Raw genomic sequence first — 21,685 nt, 5'->3', positions numbered from 1 at the left:
TTATATCAGGCAGCTGGGGATTTTTTGAAAGGAGGGGACTTCCGCTCACAGTGGAAGATCGAACAAAGTACAGGGCATTTACTGATTGGGTGGGTCATACCCCACTGAGTGTGTTATCAGAGGACTGGTTTGTTGGGCATCCCATGGCCCCCTTTGGCTGGCTATGAGGTAGCCAGCACAATCCGGAAGAGAAGCTGGAGAGGTGCCATCTTTGGCATGACTGGTCTGCTTCTCCTAACATAAACACATAATAAAATTAATTTCAAATTTAATTTGAAAGTGTGTGCAGGGACCGTTGAGTATTTAGACTTCGGAGGAGTAAAGACAGCTTCCTGGAATGGCTGAGAGTACCGGCCCTTGGCAAGTTCTACAAGAGACTACGCCCGCGCCTGGGCGAGGCTGGCTGCTCTGAGAAAAGAGAGGACAGCTCTGTCCCAAGGAATGAAGCAGCAGGCACAGCCCTCTGGGAATTAGGCATTTCTCCATCTTTTCCCCTTTTATCTTTTACTCCCTCCCTCTGCGGCCTCTGGGAATTTTTCTCCATCTTAGCTTCTTCCGGTTTCCCAGCGGTCCAAGAGCGCCCTCTAGTGTTAGGATGCAATCAATTGTCTGCTCTATTTTTCTTTGAAGAAATTCTGAAACTTTGAGCAGAAAAAAAAAAGTTGGAGAGTAGCTCAAATTGAGTAAGAAATTTGAGAAAACTGTATCATGCAAAATAAGTTTATGCTTCTTTGGCTAACGTAAGTGGTTAATGTAAGTGCTTTATTGTCTTTAAAAGGCTGACCCCGGCGGGAGGGTTTCAGTTAGAGCTGGTTACAGCCAAGAGAACAGAACAAACAAACCCATGAACTGAAGGTCGGCTACCAAACATTGGCTTTAGCCCTGAATTGATGTATAGCGACTCACTGCAGTGAGAAGACTGAGACTCAACCCTACTTTTTTTCTTTTCCTTTCCTGAACTCTTCCGCAGCCATTTTCCTACCACGCACGTTCTTTCCCCTCTCCTTACCCGGATTCTTGGCTAATTGCAAAATAAGGAAATTTACTTAATAATTTTTCAAAAGTAATTATGTAAAAGTCACTACATAAAAGCCTTCATGGAAGGAATATCGTGTGCTATCCTTCATATATTTACTGAAATGAAAGATAGAGAAACTGAGTTTTAGTTTCTATATTTGCTATATTCAAATGATAGTATTTGCTTAAAGGCTACCTTCGAATTTTGCATTAAAAAACTGTCTTAAAAACCAGTTCATAATTTGCCTTTTGCAAGATTTATATTAAAAAAAGTTCTCTCTCTTAAAATATAGCATATGAGAGTGATGTTACTGAAATGATTTGCACTTATCTAAGATTTAAAGTGTGTGTTTTCCTTTTAGATGAACTGTGATACAAATCCCTTTGAAGCTGGACTGGAAGATTTTGTGAAGTTAAACAAGGTATATTTACATTCCAAAGGGTGCTTGAGGTCAATATTAAAAATTTGAGCTGGGCTCAATTACACATGCCTGTAATCCCAGTACCTGGGAGGTTGAGACAGAAGGACAGCAGCTTCTAGTCAGCCTTAGCAACTTAGCTAGATACTGTTTCAAATAAAAAACAAAACAAAATAAAAGGGCTGATGGTGAAGCTTGGAGGTAGAATGCTCCTGGGTTCAGTCCCCATTATTATCTCCCCAACACACGCATACACATACACCTGTGCATGTGTGTGCCTGCATACAAGGTGAATGGCATGTGTCTATACTTTCAGTACTTGGAATGCTGAGGCAGGAGGATTGCAGGTTCAGGGCCACCTTCATCAACTTAGAGAAACCCTCAGCAACTTAGCAAGACCTTGTTTCAAAACAAAGAAGGGGGTGAGCTGGGCTGTAGCTGGGAAGTAGAATACCCCTGAGTTCAATTCCCAATACCAAAGGGAAAATATATGGATATATTTTTGATGCTGTTTTGTGACAGAGCCATGTTTTAAAACTTAATCAAGTGTAATTACAGGAAAGTGAGTTGAACATAAATACTAAGCATTGCTTAATTGCTGCATATTAATCATTTGTCAAGATTTGATGTTTTCAAACTATTGGAATGTGTTTGTAGGTAGAAAGCGGAACACGGTTACACGTAAATTCTAAGATAAAAATCAGTAACGAGCCGGGCATGGTGGTGTACGCTTGTAATCCCAGCGCTTGGGAGGCTGAGATAGGAGGATCATACAGGTTCAAAGCCAACCTCAGCTACTTAGTGAGGCTCTCAGCAACTTAGTGAGACCCTGTTTCCAAATAAAGTATATAAAAAAATAGGTCTGGTAGTATGGCCAGGAAGTAGAAAGCCCCTGGGTTCTACCCCAAGTAACACACACACACACAAAAAAATTAGTAACAATAAGATGATTAGCAGCCAGACTTCAGCAGGCATCATTGTATAAACTGGGCCACTATGTGGTGTAAGCTACAGTGATCTGGGAAGTTGCACATTAGCTAATCCAACGTACTGCATCGTTGACTCTCCCTGGGTTCCCACAGCACAAAGCCGCAGATCTATCCAAGTCTTACTAAGCACTTTTGTATGTGACTACAGCATCTGAATATGAGCAGATGACCGTTTCAAGTGTGTCCAGCCTAAAAGGGGTATTTACTGAGAAGCCGATTCAGACCCAAAGAACCATAACTGATATTAACACTCCAAAGGGAACCCCTACAGTGCTTCTTAAAGTGTAGTCTGCAGAGTAATAGCATCAGCTTCACCTGGGAGCTTCTGAGAAATGCAACTTTTAGGTCCAACTTCAGACCTGCGAAAGCAGAATCTCTGAGAATCAGGCCATTAAAGAAAATCTGAAGAAAAAAAAAAATTTGTAGTACAGGGGATTGAACCCAGGGCATTCTATCTCTGAGCTATATCCCGAGCCCTATTTTTTTGTTCTTTATTTTGAAACAGGGTCTCATGAGGTTGCAGAGGGCCTCGCTAAGTATCTGAGACTGGCTGCAGAGCCGCGATCTTCCTGTCTCAGCCTCTCAAGGACTGGGATTATAAGCATGTGCCACCATGCCTAGCTTGAAAATCTGATTTTTAAACAAGTCTGGCAGGGAATTCTGATGTAGCTAGGTGAATTCGCATAAATACAGTGGAAAAGCAAGTCAGGTGGCCAATTTATTATAGCCTAGCTACTCTATGTAAATCCTACAACTATAAATGAGCTCATCCCATTGAGCAGCACATGGGAGTTATTATAAAATAACAGAGCTTGTGGTTGTTGGTAGTATTGAAGGGTAGAGATGGCAGCTGCTGCTGTTTAGGTTACTTGTTAGAATTTCTAAAATAAACCATTCTGCCCTCTGTGCTTATAAGCTAAAAGCTGGTTTCCTGCCCATGGGAATATGTGAACCCATGTCTATGAATCAGGCTCAGGAGGCTTTTTTTTTTTAAATGCTCCTGGCCCCTGCCGAACTGCGCATAGCACGCCAGACCCCTGGAGAAACCGGACCCAGTAAGACGCTGGGTTCTGGGCGGGGGTCGCGGGCTGGGCACGCCAGATGGGGCCCGGGTCGCGGGACTAACTGCGCGTAGCACGCCAGACCCCTGGAGAAACCAGACCCAGTAAGACGCTGGGTTCTGGGCTGGGGTCGCGGGCTGGGCACGCCAGATGGGGCCCGGGTCGCGGGACTCTGGGCCCCAGGCAGAACTGCGAGTAGCACGCCAGATCCCTGGAGAAACCAGGCCCAGTAAGACGCTGGGTTCTGGGCAGGGGTCGCGCGCGGCGCACAAAAGCCGGGGCCTGGGTCGCGGGACCCTGGGCCCCGGGCCGAACTGCGCGTAGCACGCCAGACCCCTGGAGAAACCAGGCCCAGTAAGACGCTGGGTTCTGGGCGGGGGTCGCGGGCGGGGCACACCTAATGGGGCCCGGGTCGCGGGACTCTGGGCCCCTGCCGAACTGCGCGTAGCACGCCAGACCCCTGGAGAAACCGGACCCAGTAAGACGCTGGGTTCTGGGCGGGGGTCGCGGGCTGGGCACGCCAGATGGGGCCCGGGTCGCGGGACTCTGGGCCCCTGCCGAACTGCGCGTAGCACGCCAGATCCCTGGAGAAACCAGACCCAGTAAGACGCTGGGTTCTGGGCGGGGGTCGCGGGCTGGGCACGCCAGATGGGGCCCGGGTCGCGGGACTCTGGGCCCCAGACCGAACTGCGCATAGCACGCCAGACCCCTGGAGAAACCAGGCCAAGTAAGACGCTGGGTTCTGGGCTGGGGTCGCGGGCTGGGCACGCCAGATGGGGCCCGGGTCGCGGGACTCTGGGCCCCAGGCAGAACTGCGAGTAGCACGCCAGATCCCTGGAGAAACCAGGCCCAGTAAGACGCTGGGTTCTGGGCAGGGGTCGCGCGCGGCGCACAAAAGCCGGGGCCTGGGTCGCGGGACCCTGGGCCCCAGGCCGAACTGCGCGTAGCATGCCAGACCCCTGGAGAAACCAGACCCAGTAAGACGCTGGGTTCTGGGCAGGGGTCGCGGGCTGGGCACGCCAGATGGGGCCCGGGTCGCGGGACTCTGGGCCCCAGGCCGAACTGCAAGTAGCACGCCAGACCCCTGGAGAAACAAGGCCCAGTAAGACGCTGGGTTCTGGGCGGGGGTCGAGTACAGGGCACGCCAGCCGGGGCCTGGATCGCGGGACTCTGGGTCCCGGTCGAACTGCGAGTAGCACGCCAGACCCCTGGAGAAACCGGGCCCAGAACAGAAAAAGATAAAGAAAAATATCGGAGAGGTGGTAAGAAAGCCGTTATGGATGCCAGGACACTGGAGATGCAGACAAAACTTATCTAAATGCACTGGAACTTATGGAAAAATTCGCCGTGAAAGAGGACTGCTATTTCTCTATATTGTTAAGAATCTCAGACATCACATATAAGGAGAGAGTTTAGCGGAGACCAAGGAGAAATCCGGTGTTGAAAGAGTTCTTCGCGATGGTGGTAGAGACTTGTATTCAGGAGAAGCAGAAACCGGATCTTACCAACTTTATTTTTTTGGAGAAATTACACCAAATGTCGAATGCTACCATCACGCATGCTTAGGAACACTGGACAACATTCAGAGTGGAAAAAGAGCCTGGGAAGGATTTGAAACGGTGGAGGCAGTGGCAATGCCAGTGGCCAATATTCGGGGGAGGCAGAGATCTGATACATTACAACTGGAACCTTTGAAATACTAACCACAGAGACAGTGATCGGAACCTGCTGAGGGGTTAGGCGGGCGCCGGGGCCAGTGGCCGACATCGGAGCTTGCTGTGAGGCAGGGCCACTACTGAGGCCTCCGTGGCCGGGATTGGAACCTGCAGAGGGGTTAGACCGATGCTGGGGCCAGCGAGGCCGGCATTGGAGCCTGCCATGATGCAAGGCTTGTGCTAGGGCCTCCGAGGTCGGGTCCGGAACTCGCTGAGGGGTTAGGCCGGTGCTGGGGTCAGCGAGGCCGGCATCGGAGCCTGCCGTGAGGCAAGGCCAGTGTTGGGGACCCCGAGGATGGGACCGGAGCCTGCTGAGGGGTTAGGCCGGTGCTGGGGCCAGCGAGGCTGGCATCAGAGCCTGCCATGAGGCAAGGCCGGTACTTGGGCCTCCGAGGCCAGGATAAGAGCCTGCTGAGGGGTTAGGCCGGTGCTGGGGCCAGCGAGGCCGGCATCGGAGCCTGCCTTGAGGCAAGGCCGGTACTGGGGCCTCCGAGGCCAGGACAAGAGCCTGCCGAGGGGTTAGGCCGGTGCTGGGGCCAGCGAGGCCGGCATCGGAGCCTGCCTTGAGGCATGACCAGTGCTGGGGCCTCCGAGGCCGGGATCGGAGCCTGCCGAGGGGTTAGGCCGCTGCTGGGGCCAGCGAGGCCGGCATCGGAGCCTGCCGTGAGGCAAGGCCGGTACTGGGGCCTCCGAGGCCAGGATAAGAGCTTGCCGAGGGGTTAGGCCGGTGCTGGAGCCAACGAGGCCGGCAGCGGAGCCTCCCGTGAGGCATGACCAGTGCTGGGGCCTCCGAGGCCGGGATCGGAGCATGCCGAGGGGTTAGGCCGGTGCTGGGGCCAGCGAGGCCGGCATCGGAGCCTGCCGTGAGGCAAGGCCGGTACTGGGGCCTCCGAGGCCAGGATAAGAGCTTGCCGAGGGGTTAGGCCGGTGCTGGAGCCAACGAGGCCGGCAGCGGAGCCTCCCGTGAGGCATGACCAGTGCTGGGGCCTCCGAGGCCGGGATCGGAGCATGCCGAGGGGTTAGGCCGGTGCTGGGGCCAGCGAGGCCGGCATCGGAGCCTGCCGTGAGGCAAGGCCAGTACTGGGGCCTCCGAGGCCAGGATAAGAGCCTGCCAAGGGGTTAGGCCGGTGCTGGGGCCAGCGAGGCCGGCATCGGAGCCTGCCGTGAGGCAAGGCCGGTACTGGGGCCTCCGAGGCCAGGACAAGAGCCTGCCGAGGGTTTAGTCCGGTGCTGGGGCCAGCGAGGCCGGCATCGGAGCCTGCCTTGAGGCAAGGCCGGTACTGGGGCCTCTGAGGCCGGGATCGGAGCCTGCCGAGGGGTTAGGCCGCTGCTGGGGCCAGTGAGGCCGGCATCGGAGCCTGCCGTGAGGCAAGGCCGGTACTGGTGCCTCCGAGGCCAGGATAAGAGCCTGCTGAGGGGTTAGGCCGGTGCTGGGGCCAGCGAGGCCGGCATCGGAGCCTGCCTTGAGGCAAGGCCGGTACTGGGGCCTCCGAGGCCAGGATAAGAGCTTGCCGAGAGGTTAGGCCGGTGCTGGGGCCAACGAGGCCGGCAGCGGAGCCTGCCGTGAGGCATGACCAGTCCTGGGGCCTCCGAGGCCGGGATCGGAGCATGCCGAGGGGTTAGGCCGGTGCTGGGGCCAGCGAGGCCGGCATCGGAGCCTGCCGTGAGGCAAGGCCGGTACTGGGGCCTCTGAGGCCGGGATCGGAGCCTGCCGAGGGGTTAGGCCGCTGCTGGGGCCAGTGAGGCCGGCATCGGAGCCTGCCGTGAGGCAAGGCCGGTACTGGTGCCTCCGAGGCCAGGATAAGAGCCTGCTGAGGGGTTAGGCCGGTGCTGGGGCCAGCGAGGCCGGCATCGGAGCCTGCCTTGAGGCAAGGCCGGTACTGGGGCCTCCGAGGCCAGGATAAGAGCTTGCCGAGAGGTTAGGCCGGTGCTGGGGCCAACGAGGCCGGCAGCGGAGCCTGCCGTGAGGCATGACCAGTCCTGGGGCCTCCGAGGCCGGGATCGGAGCATGCCGAGGGGTTAGGCCGGTGCTGGGGCCAGCGAGGCCGGCATCGGAGCCTGCCGTGAGGCAAGGCCGGTACTGGGGCCTCCGAGGCCAGGATAAGAGCCTGCCGAGGGGTTAGGCCGGTGCTGGGGCCAGTGAGGCCGGCATCGGAGCCTGCCATGAGGCAAGGCCGGTACTGGGGCCTCTGAGGCCAGGATAAGAGCCTGTCAAGGGGTTAGGCCGGTGCTGGGGCCAGTGAGGCCGGCATCGGAGCCTGCCTTGAGGCATTACCAGTGCTGGGGCCTCCAAGACCGGGATTGGAATCCTGCCAAGGGGTTAGACCGGTGCAGGGGCCAATGGTCAGCATCGGAGCCTGGCGTTAGGCAAGTTCACTCCTGCAGCCTCCAAGGTCGGGACCAAAGCCAGCTTAGGGGTTTGACCGGTTCAGGGGCCAGTGAGACCAGAACTGGGTCCTCCCATGAGGCAAGGCCGCTGCGTGAGCCAGCGAGGTCTGGATCAGTCCACTGAGTAGCCAGGCCACTACTGGGACCATCAAGAGTGGGATTGGTACTTGCAACGCAGCATGCACAGAGAAATATCGCAGAAAATATAAATCAGACGCTTCTCTTAATCAGCAATAACTAGGAGGAAAAGGGCAACAGGAAGAGGTTGAGCTATAGAAAGGGCCCTATAGTGAAGCAACTAATGTGATCAATCAGAGGGTATGTAATACTGGAGGACGGAGCCTCTTTAAAATGCAGGAGGTACATAAACAAATGTATCAAAGTAAATCACCAAAGAAGTGTGGGATGGAGGGAGGGGGAGGGAATGGGACGGGGGCTGGAGGAGGGCTAATTGGATGATGTGTGCTTGTATATCCTCTCAAGTCTTGTACTCCAATGTGATTGATATATGACTACAATGCACCAATTTAAAAAATAAATTAATTTAAAAAAAAATGCTCCTGCATCAGTTCCCAAATTCTAAGCTCAAATATTAACATAAAACATGTATATTTATAGTACTAGATTTTAGGGAAAAATACTTCCTGAAGTGCTTTAAAGGGAATATCTCTGTACATTTTTTCCATGGCTTTTATTTTTATGATGTACCATCTGCCTGCAGATTAGAGAAAGCAGGTGCTTGGACTTTGGGCAGATCCTAGTAGCAGATTGCTCTTTCTGATAACAGAAGTCTTAGCTTGGCTGTTTAAAATACAGATAAAAATGTCCGACTCTTGAAAGCACTAAAGTTCTACTGTTCGTTACAAATAGGTAGATAGAGAACTTATTCTTTTGCTTTAGTGTTTGGGTTTTGTTGTTTGGGGATAAGGCCTAGAAGAATAATTTTTTCATATTGAAATTGGAATTTTCAAACTTCTTTTATGATTATTAGCAGGTGTGGAGTGTGTATTTATTAGCACTTTTAAGCTGTATAATCAAATAATTAAAGCTCACCTCCAAGGAAAGTTGTTGCAATTTTGATTATGGCTTTTTTTTTTTTTTTTTTTTTTTTTTTTGGTGGTACTGAGGTTCCCTTCTACCTCCTGGTAACACTCCCAGACACTTATTTTTTATATTTATATTTGGAAACAAGGTCTCTTAAGCCAGAGAGGCTGGCTTCGGACCAGCGCGATCCCACTGTTTCCGTCTCCCAAGCGCGGGGATTACAAGCGTGCGCCACCACGCCCGGCTCACAAAGTTAATTCTTAATGATTTTATTGGGTAAAGCTTTACATAGCCCAAAGACCAGGCCCTAAATAAGCTAGGCTTTTTCAATTGTGTCGACTCAGGTGATTAGTTGTTATCAACTTAATCGTAGTGATGCATGCTCATTTCTAAGGCAGGTGAACAGTTTGGATCAACTTTGTCTAGATCCTATTTGGTGGTTTCGCAATTTTGTTCTCGCTTTGTAGCAGTCTATAATATGAAACAGATTCCTTGCAAACTTGTTGATATTACAAACTAAGTTATGTAATTTGATAACTCAAATCCGGTGCCTAAAAAAACAAATGATTATCTAGACATTTAACATGCAGAATATACTTCCTTCAAAGCCTTTAGGAGTCTTTATATAATTAAGTAATTTATTTATGCATTTTTAAGTAATTTATTTACATCTTTATTTATTGTAGTATTGGGGATCGAACCCAGAGGCATTCTACTTCTGAGCTATACCCTCAACCCTTTTTAATTTTTTTTTTTTTTTTTTTTTTGTAACAGGGTCTTGCTAGGTTGCTGAGAGGCTTCCTAAGTTGCTGAGGCTGGTCTTGACCCTGTGATCCTCCTGACTCAGCCTTTCAAGTACTGAGATTAGAAGCATGTGCCATCATGCCTAGCCTCATATAACTTTTTTTGTGTGTGTGGTACTGAGGGTGGAACCCAGGGGCTTTTCTACCTCCAGGCTATACTCCCAGACTTATTTTTTGTACTTTATTTGGAAATGGTCTCACTAAGTTGATGAGAGCCTCACTCAGTAGCTGAGGCTGGCTTCGAACCTGTATGATCCTCCTGTCTCAGCCTCCCAAGCACTGGGATTACAAGCGTGCGCCACCACACCCGGCTTCTCATATAACTTTTTAAAGAGTAATATACTGTAAGCCGGGCGTGATGGTGCTTGCTTTTAATCCCAGCTTTTGGGAGGCTGAAACAAGAGGACTGCGGTTCAAGGACAGCTTCAGCTATTTAGTGAGGCCCTCTGTGACTCAATGAAACCCTGTTTTAAAATAAAGAATAAAAAATAGTGCTGGGAGTATAGCTTAGAGATAGAATGCCCTGGATTCCATCCCCAGTACCGGAAAAAAAAAAAAAAAAGAGTAATATACTGGAAGTCTATATTGCTTTGGAAAATTGATGCCATATGAAAATAGAAGCTGCAGCTAATACAGAGAGATATTTATTATATCTGATACCAAGACAAACCCCCTGGCATTTCACTACTGTTCAAAACCAATCCTTTCTTTTCCTTCAGGGCAAATAGAATTCTCTGCTTAACCTTTAAGCATTCACACAGTGATTAGGTAAATCATAATGTGAATAAAACTACAGAGAGGCAGACTGTTAAGCCAGAAAGGTCCCTGTAGACCACTGGGTACCCTCCTCATTTGAAGGCAAGGAAACGAGAGTACAGAGGGGTAAGGTGATAAGAAAGTAGTGGGTGAAGGGGGCATTGAAGAAATTTTCCATTACCGAGGAAGGTGGTGGACAGCCCTGGCTTCCTCAGCCCTCCGCCTGGCATTGGCTTCCGTGTGCACGCGCGCAGAGACACAGTCACGCAGCAAACGTTTATTAGTTACCATTTGCTGAACACTTTGCTAAGCTGTAGGTCCATATGTTAAAGATGTGCTTCTGATGGCCATCCGCTCTCAGGAAGCTTGACAGCAAATGGTAACACCGCAGGATAGATTTTTAACCTTAATTTCGTTTTCACATCAGACAGGTCAGATGCCAGTATCATAACAGGGTTTACGAGGGAGGCGCGTCCTACAGAAAAGCGTGAACCTCCCATCACTACGCCTAAGAGTCCAGAGGATCTTAACCTGAATTGTTAGAGTTTATTCTGCAGAAGGATGGTTGCCTGTCCGTGCACTGCCATCCTGTGGGAGTGAGCGGTAGGGCCCACAGAAGACACGTTTTAAAATGGCAATGCAGGTAGCAATAATTGAATAGATGCTTTAAAAAGTGTCCTAACTCCACCTCCTTACCGAGGCACTTTTATGGCTCTCGTTGGCATTTGCTCTTCATGGCATTTTTATTTGCTCCCAAAGAAGGTAATTTGGGGGGAAGAGCAGTGGCATTCTGTTTTTAGTTGGAAATGGAAGAAATGCATTAATCAAGAGCAGAAGGGAAATCAGCTGTCTCAGGTGGAGTCATCGCTATTCTTGGAATTTTCCTCTTGGGCTTACTGAGTCTTTGTCAACATTCATGGGGAATTAAGTACGATGCATAATATTCTTAAACAGATCAGATGTTTTATTTTTTCCTGTGTTTCTTCCTTTTCCTTAGACTCTTTCCTTGTCATGAGCATCTAACCCAGTAGGAACAGAATACAATGTGAGGTGTATTGACCACAAATTAGAAGACAGTGTTGTTTCTAGAAAATACCAGGTCTCTTTGAGAAAATGTTATTTAAAGCATAATTATTTGGGGGCTGGGGGTATAGCTCAGTTGTACAACCCTTGCCTAGTCCCAGGTTTGAGCCTCAGCACTGAAGAAAAAAAAAAAAAAAAACCTATTTGGTGGTGATAACATCTAACACTTGGGGAAAATTTTAGATAAATGTTAATTGGAATCAATGAGGCAGAAACATTTCATTGACATTCAGTCCTGTCTTGAGTGTCACCTGGGGATTTGTTAGCGCATACAAATTGTTAGAGATAATCCCAGACCCCCAAAGCAGAGACTTCCAGGGAGGGGCCCAAAAGTCTGTTTTAATAAGCAGCTCTGCAGGTAGGGTCATTTTTGTTTTGTTTTGTTTGAAATTTAAGCATCTCTGAGCTAATTTTAATTGTTTGCTTTTCTGTTTGTTTATGTGCTAGCAAATGGAAACAGGTTAAAAGCAATTGCAGATGAGACTCTGCCCTGAAGGCTGGGGGTGTCGTTCAGGGTAGAGCACCTACTCCTGGGATCTTAGAGCTCCACAGAGAGATTTCTGTTTTGCAGTGAAGATGGAGAACCGCTGTCTCAGTTCTTTGAGCCTCATCCCAGCTGAGGTCCTGAGAATAAATAGGAAAGCAGAGGACCAGGGGGACTAGGCAGGGGCGGGGCCGTAGAATCAGCAGTGGACTGACTGGGAGTAAATTAGCAGATCTGTGATCCATCCGGGCTAAGCTACAGGTTAATGATATTGTTCCCTTATCTTTTTTTTTCTCTTTTAGAAGTGGGCAGTGATGGGGGGGGGAGTGTTCCAAGGATCAAATCCAGGGCCTTGCATATGCTACCCATGTGCTCTACCACTGAGCTATACCCTAAACCCTGAACATTGTGTGTGTGTGTGTGTGTGTGTGTGTGTGTGTGTGTGTGTGTGTGTTACCAGGGGATGGAACCCAGAGACTTTCTACCTCCGGGCTATACTCCCAGACCTATTTTTATATATTTTTGTAAATTTGGAAACAGGGTCTCACTAAGTTGCTGAGAGCCTCACTAAGTAGCTGAGGCTGGCTTCCAACCTGTGTGATCCTCCTGTCTCAGCCTCCCAAGTGCGGGGATTACAAGTATGTGCCACCACGCCTGGCTTAACCCTGAACTTCTTAAAGTTACTAAATCCTAACTGTACATCCTGGGAAAGCCATTTAATTAGTTTTACACCTGAGACTTCTCATCTGTAAAATGAAGACTCCTTTTGCAAGTTTGAATTTCTCCGAAATACTACTTAGCATTGTGGTTAAAGTTAGTGGTGCTACATTATCTTTATGAGCCATACATATAATTGTATCATTTTAATTAAAGTCTTCTTATTCTTTTACCTCTGTCATTGCTGAGTGATAAGGGAAAGGCCAGGGAAGGAGATAAACTTAGGCTGAAGACTAGTTTATCCTTCTGGAAACACCCGTCAGAATATATTAACTAACAGCCAGTGAATCATTAACCTCATATATATTCAATTTCTGTTATAAAACAATTCTTTATGCTTATCCTAAAAGTTTAATGCATACTGTTAGCTAACTGTTTTCTTTTGGGTAAACAGAAGTAGAATGGCTGGGCAAGATGTCACATATCTGCTAACTTTAAAAATCTTTAATTTCTCTCAGGATTACTTTGTAATTTTCAGTATGCAGGTCTTGAGCATCTTCTTGCAGATTTATCCTAAATATTTTATATTTTGATGCTGTTGTAAATGATATTTTTTATTTCAACTTTCATGTATAAAAATACCATGGGTTTTTTTGTTTTTTGGGTTTTTTTTTTATTTTTGGGTTTTTTTTGTGTGTGTGGGTCTGGGGATGGAACCCAGGGGCATTCAACCTCCAAGTTACACCCCCTGCCCTATTTTTTATTCTTTATTTTGGAACTGGGTCTCACTGAGTTGCAGAGGGCCTCACTAAGTAGTAGCTGAGGCTGTCCGCGAACCGTGATCCTCCGGTCTCAGCCTCCTGAATGCTGGGATTACAAGCGTGCGCCACCACACCTGGCTAACCATGGGTTTTTGTATGTTAGTTTCTTATTCTGACACCTTGCTAAATCCATTTCATAAGTTCTAATAGTGCTCTCATAGATTTTCTACATGAACAATCATGTGTAAAAATAAAGCATTTCTTTGTCTTTTCTAATCTGAATGTCTTTTATTTTTTTTCCTTGACTTGTACTGTCTCAAGCCTTCTCTACTGGTTGGACCTTCATTGAAACTGAGCAGATGTGGTGATAGCAAATATCATTACCTTGTCCCTCATCTTAGGTGGAAAGCATTCAGTCTTTCACCATTCCATAGAACATTCATTGTAGGTTTCTCATAGATGTTCTTTAATTAGTTGTGATACAGTACACAGCACAATTTCCTCCATCTCTAGTGCTAAATATATTTTATTGATTTATTTGGTACTGGGGATTGAACCCAGGAGTGATCTACCTTTGAGCTACACCCCCAGCCCTTTTCTCTTTTTCTTATTCTTTGTTTTGAAATAGGTCTCCTGCATTGCTATCCTCCGGTCTCAGTCTTCCCAACGCTGGGATTATAGGTGTGTGCCACCATAATCTCTCAGTACTAAATGTTTTTTTTTTTTTTAAATCAGGAATAGATATTGGATTTTAGCAAATGCCTTTTCTGCAACTTCTGAAATAATTGTGCTTTTAAAACTCTTTATATGGTGAACTATATTAATTTTCTAATGCTAAACCTTTTAAGTTCTTTCTTTCTTTCTTTCTTTCTTTCTTTCTTTCTTTCTTTCCTTTTGTGGTACTGGGGATGGAACTCTGGGCTATACTCCCAAACCTATTTTTTATACTTTATTTGAAAACAGGGTCTCACTAAGTTGCTGAGAGCCTCATTAAGTAGCTGAGGCTGGTTTCGAACCTGTGCGATCCTTCTGTCTCAGCCTCCCAAGCAATGGGATTACAAGCACTGAGATTACAAGCTAGCTTGCTTGCTTGCTTGCTTTCTTTCTTTCTTTCTTTCTTTCTTTCTTTCTTTCTTTCTTTCTTTCTTTCCTGTACTGGGGATTGAACCCAGGGGCATTCCAAGCTACACCCCCAGCCCTATGTTTTATTCTTTATTTTGAAACAAGATCTCATTAAGTAGCTGAGGCTGGCCGTGAACCTATGATCCTCCTGTCTCAGCCTCCCAAGTACTGGGATTACAAGTATGTGTCACTTTGCTGGCTATGCTTTTCATTTCTGAGATAGAAGATTTATTACAATCGCCCAAAACTGTAAACGACCCAAAGCCTTTCAATAGATGGCTCAATAACTATGGTACATTCATAATTGGGATATTTTACTACTCAGTAATAAAAGAGGAATAAACTATTGATACATAGAACAAATTAGATTAATCTCAAAGGCATCAGTCTGAGTGAATAAAGCCTGTCTCAAAAAGTTATATTCAGCTGGGTACAGTGGCATACACCTAAAATCCTAGTACTCAGGAGGCTGAGATAGGAGGATTGTAGGTTCAAGGCCAGCGTCAGCAATTTAGCATGACCCTGCTTCAAAATAATAACTAAGTAAATATATTAAATAAATAAATAAATAAATGAATGGATGGATGGATGTAGGTATAGCATGGAAGTAAAATGTCTCTGGGTTCAGTCCCCAGTGTCACACACACACACACACACACACACACACACACACACACACACAGAGACAGACACACACACACACATAAAAAGGTTGTATCCTATATAATTTTATTTATAACATTCTCAAAAAGGTAAAACTATAGTGCTGGAGAACAGAGCTGAGCATGTGGTTTGGAGGGCTCTGCTCTGAAAGTGTAGAGACGGTCCTCCATCCATCTGTGGTAATCAGTGCCACTGTTGAGAGCCTGTCTTCTGCAGCACTCTCCCCTGACCTGTGCCAGGTGCCCGTCACTCTCTGTGCTCCTGGCGGCCTCCCCAGCGAGGCTGTGAACTCTCTGAGGACAGAGGCTGAGACTTTGAGGGCCTAGCGCTGCATCTGGCCATTAGTGGGGGCTTGGCAAAGATTCCTGGAAGGATTCCAAATGTTGCTCTGCCGCTTACTCATTTTAAGGCTAAACAAATTGCCTAATTTGTAGGCACTTCGGTGTCTCACCTGGAGAATGAAGAAAACACCTACCTCCTAAGTTTGTTGTTAAGTTAGGTAGGTAGCTCACTAAGTGTTATTTCCTCCCGATCTTACTGAATTGAATCTAAACATATCTTTTAGGAGGAAAGCAGTTTTATGCAAACTTCTTTCATTTGTTTGAAGACCTCAGGAAGGAAGATCTTGGGTCCTTATGGAGGCCCATTTATTCACACTTTCTTATTTCCTTTAATAACTGTACACTTTGCACTTAGGCTTAAGCACTCTAAGTTCTACATCAAATGGGCACTTGTCTTCACCTTGCCTAGAGAGAGGCAAGCTAAGGTCGTCCCTCAGTGTGTGTGGTAACTGGTTCCATTCCCCTCTGCCACACCCAAATCAGTGGGTGCTCAGGACCAGTATGTGAAGTGGTGCAGCATTTGTAAGCCAGCTCTCTGCATCCTCCTATATGTCTTAAGTAATCTCTAGATTGCTTATAATACCCAAAACAATGTAAATTCTATATTAGTAGGTGTTAGGTTGTATTGTTTAAGGAATAACAAGAAAAATTCATATATGTTTAGTACAGGCACAACTTTTCTGAATATTTTTAATATTTCTTTTCTTTTTTTTTTTTTTTTTGGTGGTACTGGGGTTCCTGGAAGCCTTTCTACCTCCGGGCTCCGGGCTACTCTCCCAGACCTATTTTTACATTTTTATTTGGAAACAGGGTCTCCTACGCCAGCGTGCGCGGCTGGCTTCGAACCTGCGCGATCCTCCTGTCTCTGCCTCCCAAGCGCGGGGATTACAAGCGTGCGCCACCACATCCGGCTTATTTTCAGTATTTCTAATTTGATTTAATTCTCAGATGTTGAATGAAGTAATGCAGGGGCCCAGCTATCTTACAGAAACTCTAAAACTGCTGCAAAATCAGTTCAACATAAAATACAAGGGATAAAAAATAAATAAAAAACAATAAATAAATTTTAAAAAAAGGGATAAAGCCACGGGTCCACTTCACAGTTTTTCTCTGAATTGTTAGATTAAAAAGCAGAAGAATAAATGTTTTATTTAATATTGAATCTGGTAGCCAGGTGTGGTGACGCAAGCTTGTAATCCCCGCACTTGGGAGGCAGAGACAGGAGGATCACGCAGGTTCGAAGCCAGCCGTGTGTGCTGGCTTAGGAGACCCTGTTTCCAAATAAAAATGTAAAAATAGGTCTGGGAGTGTAGCCAGGAGGTAGAAGGGCTTCCAGGAACCGCAGTACCACAAAAAAAAAAAAAAAAAAAAAGATTGAATCAGGTAAACGTGATAGTATACATGAGTGTTGTTTTACAGTTTTGAAAAATGTAATCTGACTTAAATGCTAATTAACCTTTTTATCGACCTGGCTTAGTGTATTTTCAATTATTTTCCTCTGGCTTCTATTTCATCTCTTCATTTTCTAGTTATATTAAGGACTTTTTAAAGAAGGAATTCTTACCTGGTAGTAATTTGGGTTAGAAAAATGCTAGATGAATAGTTTCCTTTAGGTAGCAACGGGAAGAGATGGAAACCATGTGGCTGTGGACGTGTTCACGTTCCAGCCAATAGTAACAGCCTAGAGGGGCTAAACTAATGACGTCACATTTTGCCACTGAAGAGATAGATGTTAAAGGGCAGCTAGTGTGAGCGTATGTGGAATGTTAAGAAGCTCCGTGTCCTGGAAATGGACCGTGGGCTGAGAAGCCTGGCTTTGAGGTCTGGTGCTGACTCAGTTTGTGTCTTCAGGGAGGACCCTTGCTGTTGCGGGCATGAGTGTCCTCACAGGAAATGAGATTGGACCACACTTTCTGCTTCCTTAAAGACTCCTGTGATTCTTGTTGTGTGAATATGTTTGTTTGTTTGTTTGTTTGTTTGTTTGTTTTGCGGGTCTGGGAATGGAACCCAGGGTCATTCGACCTCCAAGCTACAGCCCCTGCCCTAGTTTTTATTCTTTATTTTGAAACCGGGTCTCACTGAGTTGCAGAGGGCCTTGCTAAGTAGCTGAGGCTGTTTGCGAACCGCGATCCTCCTGTCTCAGCCTCCCAAATGCTGGGATTACAAGCGTGCGCCACCACGCCCGGCTTAGTTGTGTGAATATGAAGTGGATAGTGTTATGATTTGTCTTGATGAATGAGCCCAGTGCATGGCTTTTGCATTGTTTGTGAAACACACATAGGGCCACAACATACTGAGCAGCTGACCAGAGCAAGTTGAGATTTACCCACACTGTAGGTTAGCGGTGGCTGCATGCTTTACAAAAGAATTGCCATCAGAATTGTTTTAAACAATGACCTAAAGCCCCTTTTAAATGGAAAGCTTTTCAGGAAAGTACGGAGGGACACTGACTTAGTCTGCCACCTAGGTTTCCAAGTCTATTCTGTCACTTGACGTAGCTGGTGACCAGCGGGTCTGTCTGAAGCTCTTTCACACGGGGCCATGACGGGCAGTGCTGGGCCTCCTGTCTAAGGAGCTTTATTGGGACATGGAACGTTACACTGATTCTTTTGTGTCTTTCAAATTTTGATATATGAGTTAAAAAGGGTTTGGGATAAGCCAGGCGTGGTGGCGCATGCTTGTAATCCCCGCGCTTGGGAGGCTGAGACAGGAGGATCGCACGGGTTCGAAGCCAGCCTCAGCTACTTAGTGAGGCTCTCAGCAACTTTAGTGAGACCCTGTTTCCAAATAAAATATAAAAAAAGGTCTGGGAGTATAGTCCGAAGGTAGAAAGCCCCTGGGTTCCACCAAAAAAAAAAGGGGGGGGGGTTGGCTAGAAAATTAAATCAAATTGATGACTTTCTTCAATTACATACATGGAAAAGAAAAGGTTCGAGACCTTAATTTTATATTCTTTTTCTGGTCTATTACATGCTAATCCCCTGACTCCCTATATCAGACTGTTTCTATTTAGCTGTCTGCAAAGTCTCTGTGGCCATAAGATTCACCCTCCTGAATATGCTGATTTAATGTGTTCCATTTACACTGCCTTTTAGGTAAATGTGCGCCTTTAAGAGGGCCTATGAGAGGAGAGTAATTATTTTTCACTTAAAATCTACTTAATGTTTTATATATGTGGATGTTACATTTAGTACATATTACAGGTGTCTGCTTTAATGGCTCTTATTGCCATTGAAAACTAATTAATTAAAGAATACAAGCCAAGACTATTTTTAAGCGACAGCCTCAGTGCCCCGGTAGCTTATACATTTCTCAAAGACATTAATAGCTCTTTATATAGTTAATTTGGCAATTGCTCATTAAAGAAATGTGTTTCTGTTCTTGGGTCATTCTGAAAGCACCAACTTTTAATTACAGCATCACCTTCAGACACCTTTTCTTCTCATTTATAATGAATAACTATGTAGTTGAGTGAAGTCTGAGATCTTGGGAGACAAGCCAAGTAAAACAAGAGTGCGATGCCAGGACTCACTTTACATCCTCCCAGGCCAAGAGCCGGGTCAGGGTGGGGCGGGATGGTATGGAGGAACAGGCGTGTCCACTGTGTGCGCTGTGGGGGTGCGCACCTTACCTTCAAGGAGGGTTTTGTTATTTGTTAGAGTATTGTTTTCATTCATGTCTGAGGATAATATTGCTGGCCAGATCACTTCCTAATTCAGGGATATATGTCAAATTTTATTGTATTAACCTTTGGGGTATTTTCAAATACTTTTATACAGTCAGAGAATACTGTTATAAAATATCATTCAAAACAGGTTGAGGCCACCTAGAGGAAAAAAATTTTTTTTTTTAGTGATACTGGGGATGGAACCCAGGGGCCTTCTACCTCCAGGTTACACTCCCAGACCTATTTTATATTTTATTTGGAAACAGGGTCTCTTAAGCCAGCTGAGGCTGGCTTCGAACCTGCACAATCCTCCTGTCTCTACCTCCCAAGCATGGGGATTACAAGCGTGCACCACCATGCACGGCCACCTAGAAAAAATTTAACAAAAATTTTCTTCATTGAGAATACTTATCTCAACCATGCTTTCCAGTGTTAGATTCCAGGTCACAGGCATTTAAAAATATAGATAAAATTTAGCCAGGCGTGGTGGCGCAGGCATGTAATCCCAGCATTCAAGAGGTAGAGATGGGAGAATTGTGGTTCTTGGACAGCCTCAGTTACTTAGCAATGCCCTTCGCAACTCAGTTGAGACCCTGAATAAAATAGGGCTGGGGTGTAGCTCAGAGGTAGAATGCCCCTAGGTTTCATCCCCAGTACTGCAATAAATAAGTAAAAATTAAAATATGGATAAAATTTAAAGGTGTTGATTTATGTTTCATGTAACTGAGCCTTAATTTCCTCTCCTATAACTGGGGTTAAAAATATCTCACAGTGTTGCCATGAGAATTAAATGGGTTCATGGACAGAAAGCCCTCAGCAGTGTCTGACACATAGCAACGTGTCTACTAAATTATAAATGTTTCTTATTAATAGTATTTTAACTTTATTTATTATCACAATTTTCTTATAACTCTCTCCCCTCATTTTCTCATGCTTAACTGGTACCTGATATGCCTACTCAGCCTTTCTTGAAATTGTGAATTTCAAGGGAGGTAAGCTCCCTTCTAGCATATCTTATCCTGGCACCTGCCCCAATCCCTCTCCTCCAGCACCCCCAAAGCACCCACTTCTGGAAGCTCTGGTCATGCCCGGCTTCCACCTCTTCTCTATCAGAGGGACAGCAGGTATTGGCTTCAGTGAAGGCCACTCAGAGTGGAGAAAATGGGCAGGGCTGGGTCTCCTGAGACCCTGGCTCTTATCCACTTGGCTGGGTTTGAATGGATTCTTTGGTTTAACTCATTCACTTCTTTTAGGCCCTAAATTCGCCATGTGTAGGTTGTTGTATAGATCAAATTATAATGTAAGTCCAAGCACTTTTTGAAAAGGCCACACAGATCATAGTTACTACGAAACCTCCTCATCTTTCAAAACTCAGTTCCAGCAACTTCTTCTATAAAATCATTGTTGATGGAAAGTTGCCCTGATCTCCCACCCCAGGTAGAACTGGGCATATCTTCCTTGGCCCTCACTGTACATACCTCGTCATAGAATTTGTTTATTTACATTCTACCTCCACACATTAGATGCTCTTTATTTTATTTTATTTTATTTTATTTTATTTTATTTTGTGGGTCTGGGGATGGAACCCAGGGGCATTCTACCTCCAAGATACACCCCCAGCCCTATTTTTTATTCTTTATTTTGAAACAGGGTCTCACTGAGTTGTGGAGGGCTTCACTAAGTAGCTGAGGCTGTCCGGGAACCACGATCCTCCAGTCTCAGCCTCCCGACGAATGCTAGGATTACAAGCGTGCGCCACCACGCCCGGCTAGATGCTTTTTATTTTAAATGTACAAAACATTTGTGATGTTTATACTCTTGTAGAACTTGCAGAACCACCCCTGAGTCGCATTTCAAAACTGGTGTTGCTGATGGATATGCTGTCGCGTGTCGTGTTCCACCGTGCTTCTGATCATCTCCCGTTGTTGTTGGTCCTCTGATATGTTAAAACACTGAGGAGATGGAATTATTTCAGGACTGAGCATGTTGTGATGTGGAGAAAAGGGGGTCACATTTCTCCAGGGGCGTCCCTGATGCCACAAGGCCATGTTCTATTATTCTCTGATAACCCTGTGCCTCACAAGTATCTGATACATAGTAAGGATTTAAGGATAGATGAAGAAGTTGTTGCAAGAAAATCCCTCGATAGGGCACTACCAAAAATCTTCAAGATCTGAATGGACCTGTAATCATGGACGTCCAGATCGCACGACGGGATCCACTGGCGCTTCACAGATCACACTGCGCGAAGCATCGGCCGCTCCTGTTGTCCCAAGTGCTTATCCACACCATGAACCATGACATCATGTTTTAACTGTAGTTATTGACCTTTTTTGCAGACAAGGACTTTAAAAAGCACCCTTGTCACGTTTATCTATTGTAGCCGGTCTCCTTTTAAAAAGATAGACAGCAATTGTCATCACTATAGAGTTCTTTCTGTATTTAGAGGCACATATTTTAACTATTATGATTTTTGGTTTGTTAGGACTTTTTACCATGAGCTTATATTATATATATATATATATATATATATATATATATATATATATATGTTCAAATCAAACTCTTTAGGCACCGCCTTCCCCCATTTGCTATGTATTAAACACCATGCGTTGCAGTCTTCTCTAAGTTGTTGTTCTGGCTTTATAGTCAGTTTTCACCATCTGGGTCTCAGTGGGGAAGAAGAAAGAAATGAACTTTCATTTTGCACATTTT

The 21,685-nt window shown here is 46.1% G+C and overlaps 1 protein-coding gene across 1 annotated transcript in view; it reads left to right on the top strand.

Annotated features, from left to right (window-relative positions):
- DMGDH (dimethylglycine dehydrogenase) overlaps positions 1-21,685 on the top strand; it is a gene marked incomplete at both ends in the record, with an annotated part of 76,261 nt that overhangs the window by 37,877 nt on the left and 16,699 nt on the right. Inside the window, one exon of the mRNA XM_080705840.1 lies at positions 1,380-1,439. Coding sequence (XP_080561966.1) covers positions 1,380-1,439 — 60 coding nt within the window. The remainder of the gene's footprint in view (positions 1-1,379; positions 1,440-21,685) is intronic.

This window comes from Muscardinus avellanarius (genome assembly GCF_963383645.1).
Source record: "Muscardinus avellanarius genome assembly, chromosome: 1".
Lineage (NCBI taxonomy): Eukaryota > Metazoa > Chordata > Mammalia > Rodentia > Gliridae > Muscardinus > Muscardinus avellanarius.
The sequence above is the reverse complement of the archived record's forward strand: the minus strand, read 5'-3'. Positions and strand labels throughout refer to the sequence as shown.